A 20,756-nucleotide genomic window follows, 5' to 3' on the forward strand; every position below is an offset into this window, starting at 1 on the left:
GGAATGCCTGCTCTTTGATTCTTTCATATTTAGAAAACAAAAATAATTGAAATCAGATTTGTGGACCATGCTTGTCCCAGGAAGAATGGATGTGCTCGGTCAGAGTATCACTGGATGGGGAGAGGGTTGGGATGCTGCTCCTTGCAACCTTATGTTTACCCAGTCATTTTCTAACAGAATAAATCTCTTCTGGCCTCACCCCTCCCTATCCCTATCCCTGTAACCTTATCCAGCCTTGCAATCACCAGAACCCCACCAATCTCCCCACAACCAAACTCTCTGTTCCTCTGACTCTAGACTCTTTGGTGGCCACCATTGATGGCTCTGCCTTCAGCTTCCTCGGTGCCACACCCTGGAATTCCCTCTCGAAAACGCCTCCGCCTCTCCAACTCTAACTCTTCCTTTAAAATCCCCACTGAGCCACATAAAGAGATATTAGGACAGGTAACCAAAAGCTTGGTCAAAGCGGTAGGTTTAAGGAACGTCTTAGAGGAGTGAGAGGTAGAGATGCGGAGAGGTTTAGGGCCTAAACAACTGAAGGCACGACCCCGATGGAGGGGTGAAGGAAAGCAGGGATGCACAAGAGGCCAGAATTGGAGGAACGCAGAGTTCCCAGGGATTGTAGGACTGGAGGAGGTGACAAAGATAGGGAGGGACAAGGCCATGGAGGGATTTGAACACAAGGATGAGAATTTTAAATTTGAGGGGTTGCTGGACTAGATCTAATGTAGCATACGGGTGATGGGTGAACCTGACTTGATGCGAGTCAGGATGCAGGCAGCAGAGCTTTGGACAAACTGAAGTTTACGGAGCGTAGAAGATGGGAGGCCGGCCAGGAGAGCATTGGAAGAGTCAAGTCTGGAGGTAACAAAAGCATGAAAGAGGATTTCAGTAGCAGATGAGCTGAGGCAGGGGTGGAGATGGCCAATATTACGGAGGTGGAAGTAGGCGGTTTTAGTGATGGAGAAGATATGGGGTCAAAAGCTCAGCTCAGGGTCAAATAGGACGCCGTGGTTGCAAACGGTCTGGTTCAGCCTGAGACAGTGACAGGAGAGGGGGATGTAATCTGTGGGTAGAGAACGGAGTTTCTGGTGGGGGCCTAAGACAATGGCTTAGGTCTTCCCAATATTTAATTGAAGGAAATTTCTGCTCATGATGTCGGACAAGCAGCGTGACAAATCAAATGCAGTGAATGGGTTGAGAAAGGTGGTGTTGAGGTAGAGCAGGATGTCGTGGAATCTGATATGTTTTCAGGTGATATTGCCGAGGAGCAGCATGTAGATGAAAAGTCGGAAGGGGCCAAGGACAGATCTTTGGGGGACCCCAGAGCTAACGGTGCAGGAATGGGAAGAGAAGCCATTTCAGGAGATTCTCTGGCTACAGCTTGATAGATAAGAACGGAACCATGGGAGGGCAGTCCCACTCAGTTGGACAACGGAGGAGAGGTGTTGGAGAGGCATTGGTATTTACCTACGTGGACAAATAGTTTTCAATGTGCAAAACTAGAATGGACACAAACGAGCCCCATTCTCACAGCCTTGGCTTCTGTAATAGGAGTTGCCACAGGCACAGGGTAGCCATCTGTATTTTTAAGCTTTAAAGCTGATAGCTGCTCTTTCCATACACGTGAATTTGCACTGTTGGAAGAACTGTACTGATGGAATCATAACTCCAACCCTGGAGGTATTCTGCAGCACCTAACGCAGCTCAAACACTAGCCTCTCATTCACTGTCTTTCGTGCCACTGTTTACAATAACAAGAGCTGTTTTAGTTCACTCTGTGCTGTATGCACTCTCATTTCAGTACAGCTCATTGTTACTCTATTAGGGCTGGAATGCCCGCCTTTAAACTGTGTGAAATACAGATTTGAAACATTTTGTCATACAAAAAGAATCCCACACCAGAGAGTGTCCTTATTGCCAACATGCAAGAATGACTTTACTTGTACCAATGGTGCCATTTGGTTGAGCGATATCCACAAACAAAAGTGAAAACTGTGTGTGTTCAAACTCGATTTGAGACAGGTGGACCCAACTGACGATGCCCTCTGGCGATGGTCCAACATGTGACCTGGTGTCAATAAATCATTCCCTCCAATGCTGAATAGACAATTTGTTTCAGATGGGATTAATGAATTGAACAATATGCTGCAACACAGCTGCTGGACTGCTCCTCGGTTCATTTAGTTTGGAAATTATAAAACAATGTTAACACAAAGCTCAATATCAGATATGGCGGCTGTTTGGCCAAATTTGATTGTAAACACCACGCAAATGACTTTGTCCCCATCCCAATCCAGAATAACCTGTGGCTACCATCTTGAAGATTAAATCTTTCATTTGTTTGGGCCTTCTGTTTGAATGGTTCTGTCAATCATTCTGGTATGAACAAGTCCCATTTACTGAGCTGTTCAACATATAAAGTGTTTCATGTGGTGCCATAGGCATAGTGCTGATTAACATTCTACTCCACTTGCAAACATGGTTCTATATTAAAGGAATGCCACTGACAGCCGATGTATGTTTTTCTCACCATTGATGGCATACACAAATATAAAGCTGACAACCTCCAGAAATCTTTTGGCATTCGATATGCAGATTTTCATGGGTCCCTGGAGCTGTTATCAGTCTCCACTTATACTTCAATGGAATAATTTTTTTTTTTTAGGAGCTGCAGCACCAAATAAACAAACAGGAGAGCAGTATATGATGCCCGCAGGTCTCCAATGGGTGTCACTCTTCTGGAAATGTGTGTATATTTCTACATATTTCACATAAAAGTGCTCACAGTCTTTCTGCTCTATAGCCATTTCCCTAGTCATCAGAAACTAATGGGAACAAACAGATCAGAAGCAATGCCACAAAAGAGAATCTTATAATCAATTCTTTGAGACACAGACGCCAATATAGCTTGATAAGATATAAACTAACTTTCTGTGTTTACTGTAAGATCAGAACAATTTCCTTTATAGTGCATAGCAGGGAAATGACATTGCACAATGTAAGAATAAAATAATTTTTGGTTATGGCCATTAGGTGTAACAAGCATTCTTGGTAGATTTCTGTTCACCAACCCACCTTCTCACCATATTCCTCCAATCTAAGAACATAGGAACAGGAGTAGGCCATTCAGCCCCTCAAGCCTGTACCACCACTCAATTAGATCATGGCTGATCTGTATCTTAACTCCATCTACCCATCTTGGTTCCATACCCCTTAATACCCTTGCCTAACAAAAATCTATCAATCTTAGTTTTGACATTTTCAGTTGACCCCCAGCCTCAACATCTTCTTGAGGGAGAGTGTTTCAGATTTCCACAACCCTTTGTGCAAAGAAGTGCTTCCTGACATCACCCCTGAACAGCCTAGCTCTAGTGTTAAGGTTATGCCTCCTTGCTCTGGGCTCCCCATCAGAGGAAATAGTTTCTCTCTATCACACCCTTTAATCATCTTAAACACCTCAATTACATCATCCCTTAATTTTCTATAATTGAGGGAATATATGCAACCTTTCCTCATAATTTAACCCTTTTAGCCCCAGTATTATTCTGGGAATCTGCACTGCACTCCCTCCAAGGCCAATATATTCTTCCAGAGGTGTGGTGCCCAGAACCGAACGCAGTACTTCAGATGTGGTCCAACCAGAGCTTTGTACAACTGTAGCATAACTTCCACCCTTTTGTAGTCCAGCCCCCTTTAGATCAAGGCTAACATTCCACTCGCCTTTTTAATTATTTTTTGTACCTGTCCACCAGTTTTTAAAGAGACCTCTGAACATGGATCCCTAAATCTCTCTGCTCCTCCACAGTTCCGAGCTTCTCACCAGTTAGAAAATACTCTGATATATCTTTCTTAGATCCAGAGTGGATGACCTCGCACTTCCCCACTTTGAACTCCATCTCATCTCTAGAAATTCACTTAATTACCTCTAGAAATGCACCTAATTACCTCATTTTATATCCCCCATTTTAATGGCTCACATTATAAATTAACAATCTAAGCGAAGGGCTTGGATCATTTATTTGTAGAATAAGAGATACCTGGAGAGTGAGCTATAAGCTGAAACCTAACCAAGAAGTTCACATAAAATCAAACCACATTAGTGAACCTCAAGCATTTAACGAAAGTCATCTGAACCCATATTGGAGTATTACTTTGAAATCTCTCCTATTTTGTTATATTGGCCCCATTTGGTGGTGCTAAGTGACTCTTATAGTTTTTATTCATTCTCCTTTACTGACAAGTTTCATGGGTTTTTTTTTGGTGGGGGGAGGCACTGAGTTAGCTGTTCTCTAACGGATTAAAGCAAGGGCTGACAGTTTTCTGCGGTAGCCTGACAACGGGATGCAGAATCGCGTGGTGATGACAGAAGGGTGTTGGAGGGGCTTGTGGGTCCAGCATTATGACCTAGAAGGGGATAAAAAGGGTTTCAAGACATCACCGCTACAGAGCAGATGCAAGCTGTGCAGTGAGAGGTGTGAAACTGTTCTCCCCAGCATAGACACTGATCACTTTGACAAGCATACACATACAATCCTCTTCCAAAAGAATTAAATGCTGTATTTGCCAAAATTCAGAACTTAAAATTTAGCTGCCAGTTAAGGGTGAAACCAAACTTGCATAGTTAACACTTTGTTAGATATATGGACTGGAGAACTTTAGCTATGAGGAAAGACTGGATAGGCTAGGGTTGTTTTCATTGGAACAGAGGAGGCTGAGGGGAGATTTAATTGAGGTGTATAAAATTATGAGGGGCCTATTTCCCTTAGCAGAGGGGTCAGTGACCAGGGGACACAGATTTGAAGTAATTGGGAGAAGGATTCGAGGGGAACTGAGGAAAAATCTTTTCACCCTGAGGGTGGTGGACGTCTGGAACTCACAGCCTGAAAGGATGGTAGAGGCAGAAACCCTCAACTCATTTAAAAAGTACTTGGATGTGCACCTGAAGTGCCGAAACGTACAGAGCTGCAGGCCAACTGGTAGAAAGTGGGATTAAGCTGGCTAGCTCTTTTTCAGCCAGCATAGACACGATGGGCCGAATAGCCTCCTTCTGTGCCACAACTTTCTATGATTCTAAAAGGGGACTACAGCTTGTATAGATCATGGTAGAATATGTAACAAAAAAAGACTTTTATATCAGTTTTATTTTTCATTGTGATCTCTTTGAATTAAATATTTACACATTCAGTAATGACTGGCAAATACTAAAGCAATTTTTAGTGCTGAACACATTTTAGTGGTAACACTTCAAGGGAGAATGGCCCACTGTAAAAATATCAAGATATACAGCAAGTTACAAAGTAGTATACCTACCTGAATACTTCATAACAAAACCTGACAGTTGCACAAAGAATGGTTTTGCTGTTAATCTAAATTCAAATTAATAATAGATGCAGTTGCAAGATCAATACTTTGCCTCTATTTTGTGAATACTATGGTCATTGTTACTTTGAATTTTTCTCCTTTGTCCTAAATTCCAAATACGCACACTACACACGCGGTGTCATCCTTGCATCCTCAAAGTACTTAAATCAAAGAGCGCTGTGACTTTGAGAAAGTAGGGCTCCAGGAAAGACTGGTAATACACTGCTCCCTTATTTTTGGTTTACATGCATGCAATCAGTCCACTTTTGGGGGGCCAGTGGGAAAGAGTTGCACATTCTCTACCCATCAAGCCTATATTCCAGGACCCACAAAGGGTCATGCCCTGGGCACCAGAGGTACATACTTCATTTCCTTTATATCACATTGGATCGTGGGCAGTGGAAGGCCTGCATGTCTGCCACAGAGAACAAAACTAACAATATGAAAGTACCTCAACACTCAGTGTTCTGTCTCCTAATCTAACACACTCTTTTCAGGGCTTCAAAACCAACGAATTCCTCCTTTCTCAGCTCAACAGGGTTTTAAAACTCATGCGTCACCTAAAAATGACTTCTCGATTTATCTTTTCTTCTTTCTTATTCTTTTGAACCTTGGTAGTATGCTGCAATATTCACCGTGGCCCCTCACCAAGGTTCCTCAATAAAATAGTCCACCCTCAAGATATTTTGAAAGCAATGGACAAATGGTTCAAGGGTATTGTAGCTATTTAAATCAATTTCAAGCAAAATTGAAGGCTAACCTCTGCCAATGATAAATCAATCATTGAGAACCCTGAAGTTGGACTCTTCGTAAGAGGTTAATGCACTTAAGGTATATATGATTTTGTTAATTTCAATGAACAATACTAGATGTTTGTGCAAAGGACTTTAAGGAAGCAGGGATGAGAGGAGGGCCTATTTACAGATTGAGCTGGTGCAGGGTGAAACTCGTGCCTGGCATAAAATTTCTTACTGAAAATTTAAAATAAACACACACAGTGTAAATGTTACATTGCAGCAAAAGTTTCCAAAGATTTCTCTGGAAGCCGTGGCTACCCTAAAACTCCCGAGTTGGGTAACGGTTGTACGAACCATCTCACAGTGCAGCTCCAGGTTCACATCCCCCTTGTTCGTGTGGAGTCGGACATACCCCTTCTTTTTGACATAGCGGTAGCGGACCTGGTCATCTTCAATTGCGGCTGTGAAGGAACATAGCAGAATCTTCAAAAATAGGTACAGAGGTCTGAGTGATGAGCAGTTCAGACTACACCACAATCATTGACATCAGAACAAGGGAAGTAGGAGCTAAAACAAAGAAGAAAAGGCCAAAGACTTTACATACAGCCTAGCAAGGTAAAAACCTACCCTTTACTATTACTATTTATTAAGAATGCAAATTGGGAAATAATTCTGGTGTCATTTGAGGATCTATTAAAAGCATTTTGTCACTGTTTAAGCACATCTCTCATGTGTTTCCAGCTCTTTCACAGGCATCATTTGTCTGCTAATTGTATCATAGTAGCAGGTTTACTAATTTTGTTATTCTGTTTAGAGTTTTCTCCTACTAATCTTCTCTCTACCCATCTCCTCCTGAAGACATTGACTCCTTGCTAGGGTATGGTTTATAAGCACCAGCTGCTCTCTGCTAGTTTGCTCAACTAGCTGTTATTCATGTTCACAGTGACTGTTGGTACGCTCTTTGATTGTGGTGGCAATCATTGGTCATTTTGATTCTCTTCCTACCCAATGCCCACGCACATGAATTTCTAGGAGGGGCAGGGTTCACAGAATAGTGGTCATGGGCAGAACCCCTAACTGAGGCACCAATGCCAATTACAGTGTCCCCGTGACTGCCTCAGTGGAAATAAGCTACCTTAGCACAGATCTGTGATCGAACAGTTCTAGGTCTGAATGGGTCAGCTACTAGAATTTAATAGGTTTTTAACCAAACACATGCTGTAGATATGTCAGATGCTCTAGTATTGGGTGGAAACCTCACCTTATTGGGACTCTAAAATTTCTGGAGTAGAAATCTGTTCTCTTCCCATTCAAGACGAACCCCTTCCATTACCCCAACTGTAGTCTGGCGATATTAGCTCCCACCATTCCTGGAATGACTTAAGCCTTTGTACCAATTTTGGTGGTGAGTTGTCCGATGTAAAGGGCAATGAAACTTTAGCTGGGAGAAAAACGGACTGGTGCTGTAACACAGGTTCTAGGCTTTTGTATTAAGCGGGGACAGCTAACTAACTACAATGTGGCAAACCTAACTACAATGTGATGATGACATTTTCATGTGCGTGCATTGCGTCTGATTACTTCAGAATCAATCAAGCCAGACTTTACTCCTACTGTGTGCGGAGGATGCTTAATGAAGAAGAATGAATTGTAATGATTAATATACTTTGTCCTGCTGTGTGCTTTCTGATATAATGCCTTCAGACTGTTATTTATTCATTCAAATGCAAATTAGATAGATTTCTTTCAGAAAATAACATTTTGGGATACAGTATTTGAGACATGACGTGGCAAGTGTAGCATACTTGGGAGGAACAGGTGACTTTGGATCCTCATGTCTCATGTCTGGGTCTGTTGTAGACTGATTCATAGAGATTGATTGCTACGATTAGTCAACAACTCTATTATCGTTGTATCATGTGACTATCCAGATGCTGGAAGACGAACTAGATGGACCTTGGTGTTTCTGCATTTAGCAGTTCCTATGATTCTTATTTAAATTAGCTGGGGCAGGAAAGGAAAATCAACCCAGACTTCTACGGGCCACGGATACTCCTTTCACCTCACCTCCTCAGGGAGCTACATATCATTGACCAACCGAGCAGTAACCAAGCAACCTACTCCCAGGTGTCTGTCATTGCCACACGAGCCATCTGCTAGATGGTGGGCGAGTGCATCACAGGTTGACTTGAGCTTCAATTTCTTTTGCATTTTCTCTTGCTGGATTGGTTCTGAAGTAACTGGATGCAATGCATGCACATGAAAATGTTATGACGTTGGAGGCAGACATGCCACACCAAGCCTCCCAGTTAGAACATATGAGTCTTACAAGCACTCAAGTCCTACAACTCATAGTGCAGCAACTGGCAGCATTATCTGGATGATAAAGGGGACCATTTGACAATTATAATGTTACATTTCTACACTACTGCAGTTTTATTTGGTTTCTCACAAATATAGCTTGCATTTCTATAGTGCCTTTAACGTAGAAAAAACATTCCAAAGTGTTTCATAGGAGCGTGAGGAAAAAATAAGCGCCAAATCAAATGATGAGAAACTAGGAGAGATAATCAAAAGCTTGGTTGAAATGATGGGCTTTAGGGAGGGTGTTGATGGAGGAGAGGGCGATGGAGAGGCAGAGAAGTTTAGGGAGGGAATTCCAGAGCATGTGGCCTAGGCAGCTAAAGGCACAACCGCCAATAGTGGGGTGAAGGGAGAGGGGATGCATAAGAGGCCTGAGTCAGAGGAATGGAGAGTTCTGGGAAGGGGCTGTAGGTTACAGGAGGTTACAGAAATAGGGAGGGGCAATGCCATGAACGTATTTAAACAAAAGGAAGAGAATTTTAAATTTGAGGGGTTGGGGACTGGGAGACAATGTGGGTCAGCAAGGACAGGAGTGATTTGTGAGTGGGTCTTGGCGTGGGATAGGTTATGGCCAGCAGGGTTCTGGATGACATTCTGAATTAAGCTATCAAAAACAGTCAATGTTACAGACAAACTTTGCATTGTTTTGTCAAGAAAAGAACAAAAGTCAGAGAATCAACGAGGTGGTGGGGGGGGGGGGGGAAAGAGCATGAAGGTGAGGAGGGAAGGGGAGAGCAAGAGCGAGAAGGGTGCTGGAGAGCTACAGAAGAGTAACAGAGGGCTCGTGAATAGGCAAAGGGAAGAGGAACAGAGTGTGAGCGTTAGAGCTAGTCAGAGAGGAAACAGGGAGGGTCGCACAAGAGAAAGGGAGGAAGGGAGAGAGAGAATGAGTATATGAGCAAGCGAGAGATATACAGACACAGAAGGAGGGAGGGGAATGAAAAGGGGGCACCTGGGGGGAGGAGAGAGACAAAAGGCATAGGGCGCAGGAGGGAGGCGGGGGGGGCCGCGGGACTGAAGGGTGGAGGGATCGAGGGGCAAGGGATGGAGGGAAGGAGAGATGGCGGCTGGGTGGACAAAGGGGGAAAAAAAAAGAGAGAATTCGAGAGGGGGAGAGGAAAGAAAGGAGAGAAAAATAAACAAATAGCATGAAGGACAGGATGAGCAGGCATAAGATACACAACATGCAACAAGAGATAAAAGAAAAAGAGAAATAAGATTTAGTGACAAATAATCCATACTATGTCACAGATTTTCAACTCTGGTACGTAATACTCCCCAACAAAATACAATTATTTGGTTTTGTTTACTAATAGATGGAAAAAATTTGCAAAAATGAACATGGTAACATGCGCACACTAGACATCATTCGATGCCAATGATCATTTCAGCAAAGGGAAAACCAAGTGATCCCCTCCTGCACGCCCCACTGACATATGCCTGTTGTTCTTTATTACTGCTATTACATTGCATAACATATAAACTGACCCACAAAGAGCAACTGTTTAAAGATAAGTTCTAAAAAGTTTGAACCTCTCAGTTATCTCATGACTCAATTGCCATCTCTAAGTCGAGGTGCATGGAGGACACTGGAAATTCTAAAAGTAAACTGAGACTTTTGCAATGCTGTCTCTAGTGACGCAAGGTATCATTACACCTCTGTGGCATTGCTCTCTCCTGGTTCTGCTCATACCTGTCACACCGCAGAAATGACCTCCGGCATACCCCAGGGGGTCCATCCTTCAACCCCAGCTCTCCATCTTTTGCATGCTATTCATTGACAATATCACACAGCAGCATGGGGTCATCGTCCACTAATGACACTCTGCTCTACTTCTCTGCCTCTTCTACCAATTCAAAAGCTATTGCTGTTCTTTACAACTTCCTGTCCAATATCAAGACCTGGACAAGCAAAATTTCCTCTGGCTTAGCATTGGCAAAACCAAATCCTTCTTTGACTGCCGCTGACACCAATGCGTCTCTGACCTTGATTCCATCAACCACTTGAGCTGATTCTAAAGCGAAGTCAGGAAATGCAGAACCCTGACAATGTGCTTGACCCTAAGCTCAGTTTCCTCTTCCACACTATTCTGTTTCTTCCACCACTACAATCCTTATAACCTCTCCACCACTGCCACTAAAACCCTAGTCATCATCTTGAGGCTTGACATCTCTAGTAGTCTCCTAACTGGTCTCCGTCCTCCAACTCTCCACAAGTTAGAACTCATTCAATACCGTAGCTTGCATCTTCACCTGCACTTCCCATCACACCCGTCCTCTCAAAGTTGTTCTTGCTTCCTGTGCCGCGGTGAGTTCAATTCAAAATCCTTGGCCTCGCCCACACTACCTCAGTAATCTCTTCTAGCTTTACATCCCAATACACAACTTCTGATCCTCCTTGTCCCCTGTTCCGTTACTGGTTAGTCTATGCTCATGTTCTTGGGAACTCCCTGCCTAGTTCCTTCTCCCTTCCTTTCTTGATTTCAAAAACCTCCTCAAGACCCCTGTTTTTGATCTCCAACCCTAACCTACAGCATTTTCTCTTTTTCCCTTCCACTGTTTTTCCTCCTTAATACTGAGCACTTTTGAGACATCTTTCTGTACAAGGTGCACTACAGAAAAGCAATTTGTAGTTCAGTTGGTGAGCTCAATGATGGGTATTTTCACTAGAAAAGGAGAGGGTGAATGTGAGAGCGAGTATGAGTGCGAGAATTAATAAATAGAATTTAAGATTGATACCTAGAGTGGAAAATGGAGGAGGTGGCTTAGTCACAATGACACTTTATTATAGTCATAAAAGCAAGATCATAGGGTGTTATTTTTAAGCTCCAAGACCATCAAGCCCTAAATAGTCTTTGTGCCTTGACAACTATTTTCTTGGTATTTGCAGTACCTATGATGGAACACTCAAGAAATCAATTCGCCTTCTGCTTGGTCCAAATATTGACATCTTAAACTTCAAACTAAGCTGTCCCAAATTAGTTGGTAATTGGTTGGGAGGTTGCAGACAGATGTGATTGGATGTGTCAAGCAGTGCTCTACAGGGATCTGTACTGGGGCCTCAGCTTTTCACCATATATATCAATGACTTAGATTAAGGAATGGAGAGTTGTGTATCCAAATTTGTAGATGACACTAAGTAAGGAGGCATAATAAGTTGCAGTAGATGGAAACAGTAAGTTAGAAAGGGACGTAAGACAGAATAAGTCAGTGGGCAAAACTATGGCAGATGGAGTTTAATGTGAGGTCATCCACTTCGGGTTTGAGAAAGACAAATCGGAATATTTTCTTAATGGCGAGAGATGAGGAGCTGTGGAGCAGCAAAGAGATATAGGTATCCATGTACACATATCACTAAAAGCTAGTGTACAGGTACAAAAATTAAACAAAAAGACTAATGGAATGTTGGCCTTTACCTCAAGGGGGTTGGAATACAAAAGTGAGGAAGTGATGCTTCAATTGTACAGCACCTTGGTAAGATCCCATTTGGAGACTGCATTCAATTTTGGACACGAACCTCAGGTAGGATATATTGGCCTTCGAGGGGATTCACCAAAATAATACTGGGGCTTAAATGGTTAGAATCAAAGAAAGTTATGGCACAGGACGGGGTCATTCGGCCCATTATGTCCATGCCAGCTGAAAAAGAGCTATCCAGTTTAATCCCACTTTCCATCACTTGGTCCGTAGCCCTGTAGGTTACGGCATTTCAAGTGCACAAGTACTTTTTAAATGAGTTGAGGGTTTCTGCCTCTACCACCTTTTCAGGCAGTGAGTTTCAGATCCCTACCACCCTCTGGGTGAAAAAATTTCTCCTTAGCTCCCCTGTAATCCTTCGACCAAATACTTTGAATCTAAGCCCCCTGGTCACTGACCCCTCTCTGAAGGGAAATAGGTCCTCCCTATCCACTCTATCTGGTCCAGTCCTAATTTTATATATCTCAACTAAATCTCCCCTCAGCTTCCTTTGTTCCAAAGAAAACAACCCCGAGTCCATCCAATCTTTTCTCATAACTAAAATTCTCCAGCCCTGGCAACATCCTCGTAAATCTCCTCTGCACCCTCTCTAGTGCAATCACATCTTTCCTGTAATGTGATGACCAGAACTGTACGTAGTGCTCAAGCTGTGGCCTAACCAATGTTTTATACAGTTCTAGCATAACCTCCCTGCTCTTATATTCTATGCCTTGGCTAATAAAGCAAAGTATCCTGTCAGCCTTTTTAATCACCTTGTCGGCCTGTCCCACCTCCAGGGATCTGCGGACATGCCCACCAAGGTCCCTTTGTTCCTCTACATCTCTCAGTATCCTCCCATTTATTGTATACACCCGTGCCTTATTTGCCCTCCCCAAATGCATTACCTCACACTTCTCTGGACTGAATTCCACTTGCTGCTTTTCTGCCCACCTGTCCAGTCCATTGATATCTTACTGCAGTCTACAGCTTTCCTCCTCACTATCAACTACAAGGCCAATTTTTGTATCATCTGCAAACTTCTTAATCATGGCCCCCACATTCAAATCCAAATGTCCAAGTCCAAGTTGAATTATAATGACAGTTTGAATAAACTTGGTTTGTATTCCTTGAGTTTGGACGGTTGGGAGTGACCTAATCGAGGTCTTTAAAATAATTAAGGGACTTGTTAAGGTACATACAGAGAAACTATTTCCTTTGGTGGTGGTGGGGGGAGAAAAATCCAGAACCAGAGGGCATAATCTTAAAATTAGAGCTAGACTATTTAAGAGAAATAAGGAAGCACTTTTTCACACAAATGGTAGTGGAAATCTGGAACACTCTCTCCCAAAACGGCTGTGGATGTTGAGTCAATTGTAAATTTCAAGACTGAGATTGATAGATTTTGTTACATAAAGGTATCAAGGGATATGGAGCAAAGATGGGTAAGTGGAGTTGAGGTACAGATCAGGCATGATCTAATAGAATGGTGGAACAGGCTTGAGGGGCTGAATGGCCTACGCTTCCTATGTTCGTAGACCGGGTCCGGTCATCTAAATGCAAATCTAAAAAGTGAGCCTGCTGCAAGCAACCATCTGCAACTCAGAGAACTTGCTAAGTAATCTAGCGCTAAGTTTTGATTTCAGATTTTAGTTTCTACTTTGAGGCACAGAATCTGATGTACAAGCATATAAATCTAACTGAAGGGGTCAAAAATAGTTCTTTGAAGTAGAGCCCTCAGTGAGTTTCTCATTCATCACAGACAGTATAAACTGACAGGTTGGGCCCTGTATGAACCCCGGATGTGAGGTTCCACTTCAAACAACATCCTCCTCTTTGATGAGACTGATTGGTAGTGAGTGGGAGAGGATGTGGGGTGCATGTACAGAAAGGAAGAACCTTTTCAAACCTGCTCTGTAAATTTGCTTTGGATTAATGATTAATATCCACAGGGTAATGTTTCCCATCTTTCAGTCCTCAGAAGAGCTACAGATTTGAGGGTGCTCCTTTAGCTAGCTGCAAAATGAAGCACTTTGCAGGAATTAGTACCAGGAAATAAGATCTATCCTGTAGCCTTGCACTACTCAAGGAAAATGATAATGCTGTTCTGCTTCTGATTAGCACAGTAGAGGAGAAAGCACATTCAGCAGCAGCAACATGTGGGGACTTGCTGTAAATGCTCAACATGGAGCTGTAATTTGTCATTGGAGGTTGTGTAGCCCCTGGGTGTAGACGAATAGATGTGGTTTTTATTATTTTACTTAATGCATGGATGGAAATCAAACATAATTATCATTCCCTCGAATCTCTGCAGTCTGTTAAAGCTTCAAAGCAACAAAGGCAAGACACGGGATCCAAGTCAGAGTGATCACTTAAACTGCATATACAGTACTGCCGAACCAAGGCTTACAGGATCTGCAAATACTGTAAATCAGAACAGCCCCCAACCCACCAGAACATACTGTAAATCAGAACACACTTTCTAACCTACTGGAATATACTGTACATCAGAATTATCCTTCCTAAATTACTGGAATATACCGTAAATCAGAATGCCATTCCCAACCCTTTGCAAAAGGAGGGCAAAGATGGCAGTGTGTGCAGGGTTTTATGAAAGATACTTGGAGTGGCGAATGGAGGGGGTGGTTTAGTCACAATGACAAACTTTATTAAGATAATGGAAGCAGGATCATAGGGCACCATGGGAGCTTATTTTTCAGTTCCGAGACTCCCAAGCCCTAAATAGTCTTTGTGTCTTGATACTGCAAATATTCTTGGTATTTGCAGTATCATGACTGAATGCTCAGGAAATCAATTTGCCTTTGTTGCTCCAGTAACCGACAATTAAATAATTTTCCCATCTATTTGGACTCCACCCTACATCCTTCAGCAAAATGTTTTCTGACTTTTTGCTCCCATTTAATTTGTTTTGCCCTGCTTTACCACCCCCCCACCCCTCACACCATTCCTGAGCCAAGAGGGTTCCTTAGGGCCTTTGCCCAGGATTCCAGTGATAGCTGTGAACTGTGTGGACAAGGTCAGGGTGACCTGCTCAAGGATGATGTTCTCCCACAGAGAGGCAGTCAGGCCTGACCTGAGTATGCCTTTCTGATGGCAGGCACAGGAACTTGCCATGAAAGATTAGAGGCAAGAACCCATGCCCTACTCCTTAGTGACACAGTTCACTGGAGCACCAGAATACTAAATCACCATTAATACATTTATCAAGTACTTTTCATAGCAAGAACATTATATTCAGTTAGGGTACATAGGTAAGAAAAATCTTTTGGATATATGCATTATTGTTTGGTAGGATAGCAAATACAGCATTATATATCACTAATGCTGTTACCAGTTTGCTAGATGGAGGGGATATGGAAGAAGGAAAAAAAAAGGGGTACACAACCATCTGGACCAGCTCTGTCCAACAGGCATCATGGCATCAGTCACCTCACCTGCATGAAAGGGAAGGGATCTGCAATGAGGAATGGGTAATGTTGCTGAAGAAGCGATTTGATGAAAGGGAACCAAGTCACAGGCAGTATATTGTCCTGTCAGAGAAGGCTAATACTGGGATAGGAGAGGCGTCATGTTCTCGTGCAGGCGGGATTTGCTGCTATAGTAATGAGATATTTTTTTCATTCTCAGAATGTGGGCGTTGCTGGCAGGGCCGGCATTTATTGACCATCCCTAGTTGTCCTCAAGAAGGTGGTGGTGAGCCTCCTTCTTGAACCGCTGCAGTCCGTGTGGTGAAGGTGCTCCTACATTGGATATGCACATATCTGTGCTCATATTTTGAGTTATGATTTTGATTCTATTGCACGACTGCCAACCATGTTCTTTGTTATTTCTTTCAACGCTTTAGTTGGCTATTTACTAATTAGAAGAGATAGAAAAAATTTGAATTATTACGACACCGTTTCATGTTCTCAAGACATCCAAAATGAATTACAACCAATAGATTACTTCTGAAGTGCAGTCACTGTTGTCTAGGCAAACGCAGCAGTTTGCACATAGCACGGCTCCATAAACAGGAAATAAATGAGCAGATAATTTGTTTTTACTGGTGTTGGTTGAGGGAGGAACGCTGGCTGAAACATTATCTTTGATTACTGCCAAGGGATCTTTTAACATCCTGAGCAAACAGATGAATCCTCAGTTTAACATCTCATCCAAAAGATGACATCTCCAACAATACAGCACTCCATCAGTGTCAACCTAGATTACGTGCTCAAGTCTCTAGTGAGGTTTGACCCCTCAGTGGTGACGGTGGAAAAAGCTGTTGAGACTAGGTCAATCGAAAATTTAAAAACTGAGATCAATAGATTTTTGTTAGGCAAAGGTACTAAGGGTTATGGAACCAAGATGGATAAATGGAGTTAAGATGCCATGATGTGACAGAACGGCGGAACAAGCTCGAGCGGCTGAATGGCCTACTCCTGTTCCTGTGGGTGCTATCAACTGAGCCAAGTTGACACATACAAGGTTTCAGTTCGATTTTCACAGCCATACCATAAGTTTTAAACTGGAGTGCCCGGAACCTACAGGGTCCACAAGGTCATCAGATTTCTGGATTCTTCTGTTTTGGATGACTTACCAACACATTATTTCTGTTGCTGTATATATTAAACATTTGCTGCTGCAGTAGTAAAGTTTTCTTTTAGGCAGTTGATGCAGTCTTTCGGAGGTTAGACCAGGGGGTCTAATAACGGCATGGGGTTTCTCCCATACAGGCAAAGATGAAACCACTGACTCATACTGCAAATGACCACAAATTATATGGGCCCATTTTTGTTGTAACTGCACATCATCATACCTTATGATTATTTTTCAGACTCTGACCTCAATTTTACAAACAAAACCTAAAAAAAAGTTATGACTGTTTTAAGAGCTTTAACCTCGAGACTATTCTAGCAGCAATATCGACACTAAATCAACATTTAATTAACTTTGATTTCATTTTGCACTGTTTTGCTGTGTGCAATGCAAGAGGAAAAAAGGGTGGGAGAGAGATCATTGTCTCCTCTCTTTTATCTTTGCGAATTGCATGAATTGAAGTAACAATTCAAAATTATTAAACCTAAAATCGCGCATGTTTGCAGTACTGTTCTAGCTGGCTGCCTATTCTTCACTCCATTTTTGACTAACCTCAAAACCCAACATGTCTTTACTGAGCCGGAAGGTAATATTTCTTTTAGTATACTGATAATCCATATTCTCAAACTAAACCTTCAGATATTGGCATACAGAGGTGCACACGGCCACTGAGTTCTGTGTTCTAATTAAATAGCACATTCTGTTTTTAATTGGATAAGTGGCAAGACAGTGGTGAGTAGCCTCCAACTTTGACACTCCTAACTAAGAGAGACTTGAACCTATTATTTAGAGTAGCTGGAGTAACTAATCCAATTACCTGCTTCATGTGTAGTTTCTGGCATCATTGCTGTGGACGTGAAGGAAGCGGAGACTTTTCCCGTGGAGTAATGTGCCTGTGGGAAGCAGCAACAATAATTCCATGAAATTCATTTTTCCCCCTTTAAATTAAACCTTGAATCAGATTCAGTGGATCATCCTGAGACATATGATTTTGATATACGAGTGGGTGATCTCATGTTGCTTTCTTGGTTTGTTTCCTTTAACTAAAACAGTCACATGACTTGCAAATCAGTGAGATAAAGCAGTAGTTTTGAGGATACCATGCTGAGAGATTGTACTGGGGTGAACACCTGCTGGTTCACTACATTGTAATGCACACTGATAGTCATTTTTATATTGCAGCAGTAGAGAACGAATTCTTTACTTTACGTTGTTTCAAAACAAAGCATCAGTTCAGGATTTGAGGCTGATCTGATGTACAAGTCATACTGCATATATTTACTGACATACAAATATGCTTGAAGGTGTAAGCTAGACACGAACTTTCATTGCACATCCAACTATATAAACACTCGCTGAGACATCAGCTAGTTTTTTTTAAACTAGAAACATTGTCTTAGCAGCGGAACTCCACCATAGAGCTAGTAGTGGAATTAGGAGTGAAATGTTAGACGACTCACAGTAGACAGACGGGTAGATTCAGAGACCTTGGATGAAATGGTGCTGGGACTGCACTTTCCCACAAGACTCTGCACCCTACTGGAGTGGGGAGATGATTTTACTGGATTCAGTCAGCACGCTTGATGTGCATCATTTGAGCACGCTCCCTTCACGTTTTTCATATGCATAGGGAGTGCAGATTGTGGGGGATGGGATAGCAAGAGAGCGGCAACTATTTAAGAGAAGTTGCTCCACTTCAAGACAACTTCTTATTTGGCTCTGCCAAATCGACCAGGTCAAGAAGTGGCCAGAACGGCCTTGAAGCCTTAAATTTTCCACTCTGATGGGGGGAAAGTTTTTTTCTACTCTCTAACCTGGATCAAAGCATATACATTTTATACCTGTATCCTACACACCTATCCTAATTGTCTAGTAGCATTAAGTTGGAATGGTTCTAAGTATTGGGAGTCAAGGCCAAGTGTAGTCTTCAAGTGAAACAGGGTGAGAGGGCCAGGAATAACTGGGCCAGCGTGCACAGAAGTAATTCAGTCCTCATTTTAAAATCATACATTTAGATAATGTCTTTTTAGATAATACTTTGATTTTATATCATTTATAGTTAAGTAGCAACACTTATGGCAATTTGGGAAGCAGAGGACGAGAGTTAGTCGGAGCATAGGAGTTTCTCTGCAGTACAGGCTGAGGATGATGCAAAACTGAATGCTCCAGACCTACTACTAGTGGGAGGGTGTAATTACAGCAGATATAAGATTTCTAACACATTACTAGTCCCTCTCCTGAAGCGTGGCACACACAGAGTCAAGAATAAGTGTAATCTTCAGGTGAAGTGAGGTTTGAGGGCAGGGGGATAATTGGACCAGGATGCACCGATGAAATTCAGTCCCATTGTAAAGTCACACATTCTCTCCTTATTTTTATAGATTTCCATTATAAACTCCTATGTCCACATTTATAATGAAAACTGCCTGTGTAAACTGGTTACACTGTAATTACAGCTTCCCACCATTGGTGGCACCATCACACCCACTGGGTGGGAGTGTGCAATTTTAGCTTGGCCTGGCAACTTTCATTATAAATGTGGATACAGGAATTAATAATGGAAAAAGTTGATAGTATGCGTGCATAGAATACGAGATTTTTAATAAGTGGAGAAGAACTGGAAAGGATTGAGTGGAAGGCTCATTCCCTGTGCTGGGATCAGGCTCTCCCATGGCTAACTGTAAATGGGACATGGTACATGGTACATGAAGGGATTTTGTTGATTTAAATGTTTTCAACTTTGTTTTGTAGTAAACGCAAACTTATGAATCTATTTGATTTATAGCGCAAGACATAATGAGATGAATACTATTGTTAATTATACAACTGTAACACAGAGAACAGTTAACCTCTATTCATAGAATCATAGAAAGTTACGGCACAGAAGGAGGCCATTCGGCCCATCGTGTCCGAGCTGGCCAAAAGAGAGCTATCCAGCTTAATCTCACTTTCCAGCACTTGGTCCATAGCCTGTAGCCCTATTCTTTCGCATCACAAAATCAATCTTCACGTTGTGGTAAACACATAAGCTTTCATTGCCCTACTTTTTCTGTTTACATCCACAGTAGCCTTTCTGACCTAGTTCCTTGAGAAGGACAAACTGAAGTGATATTTCCCTCAGATTTCTCTGCTTTGCTTCATTAATTAACTGTCTGCCTTTTTGTTTAATTCATTCTGGGGATGTGGGCATCGCTGGCAAGGGTGGCATAATTGACCTTGACAAGGTGGTGGCAGGGAGAGAGAAATGGGAGATGACGACTCAGGTAGACGGAGCGTAGGAAACTCTTGGAGGTCTGAAATTGTCCAACAACTATTCAGTGATAAATATCTATGATGCAGACAAGTGCAACGATATAGGGATGGGAACTCACAAGCAACACTACAAAACAAGTGGTTACCCGGGTGGAAAGAAAAGAAATTACAGTGTTGAGAAAAAGGCAAGTAGTAGTTATGGGGGATTCTATGATTAGAGGGATAGATCACGTTCTCTTCATCTGTGAGTAGGAGTCTCAAACAGTGTGTTGCCTTCCTGGTGCCTGTGTAGGGGACATACGGAGTGGGCGAAGATGACTCTAGAAGGGGAATGTGAGCAAGTGGAAGTAGCGATTCACATTGGAACTAATGACAAAGGGGGAAACAAGGAGGAGGTCTTGCAAAGGGTGTTTCATCAGTTAGGTGCTAAGGTTAAAAAGCAGGACTGCAAGGATAGTAACTGAGATTACTTCAGGTGCCACATGCTAGGCTAGTTAGGGATAAACAGATTAAACACATCAATATGTTGACTGACAGATGGAGTAGAAGGGACAGTGTCAGATTTCTATAGCATTGGAACCACTTTTGGGGAACTAGAGTCACTAAGTATTACATTACATAGAATGTACAGCACATTCAGCCCAACAGGTCCATGCCATGTTTACATTCCACATGAACCTCCTCCCACCCTTTTTCATCTAACCCCATCAACATATCCTTCTATTCCATTCTCCCTCGTGTGTTTATCTAGCTTCCCTTAAATGTATCTATGCAAGTCGATGTGATCGCTTTGGAGAGGGTGCAGAGGAGATTCACCAGGATGTTACCAGGGCTGGAGCGCTTCAGCTATGAAGAGAGACTGGGAAGATTGGGTTTGTTTTCCTTGGAGCAGAGGAGGCTGAGGGGGGACATGATTGAGGTGTACAAAATTATGAGGGGCACAGATAGGATGGATACTAAGGAGCTTTTTCCCTTCGTTGAGGGTTCTAT

General features: G+C 42.5%; 1 protein-coding gene across 1 annotated transcript in view; it reads right to left on the bottom strand.

The window, feature by feature from the left end:
- Positions 1 to 20,756, bottom strand: part of ppil2 (peptidylprolyl isomerase (cyclophilin)-like 2) — a 296,148-nt gene that overhangs the window by 137,814 nt on the left and 137,578 nt on the right. Inside the window, exons 11-12 of the mRNA XM_068005535.1 lie at positions 17,332 to 17,407; positions 6,456 to 6,562 (exon numbers count right to left, since the gene is read on the bottom strand). Coding sequence (XP_067861636.1) covers positions 6,456 to 6,562; positions 17,332 to 17,407 — 183 coding nt within the window. The remainder of the gene's footprint in view (positions 1 to 6,455; positions 6,563 to 17,331; positions 17,408 to 20,756) is intronic.

This window comes from Heptranchias perlo, chromosome 25, assembly GCF_035084215.1.
Source record: "Heptranchias perlo isolate sHepPer1 chromosome 25, sHepPer1.hap1, whole genome shotgun sequence".
NCBI lineage: Eukaryota > Metazoa > Chordata > Chondrichthyes > Hexanchiformes > Hexanchidae > Heptranchias > Heptranchias perlo.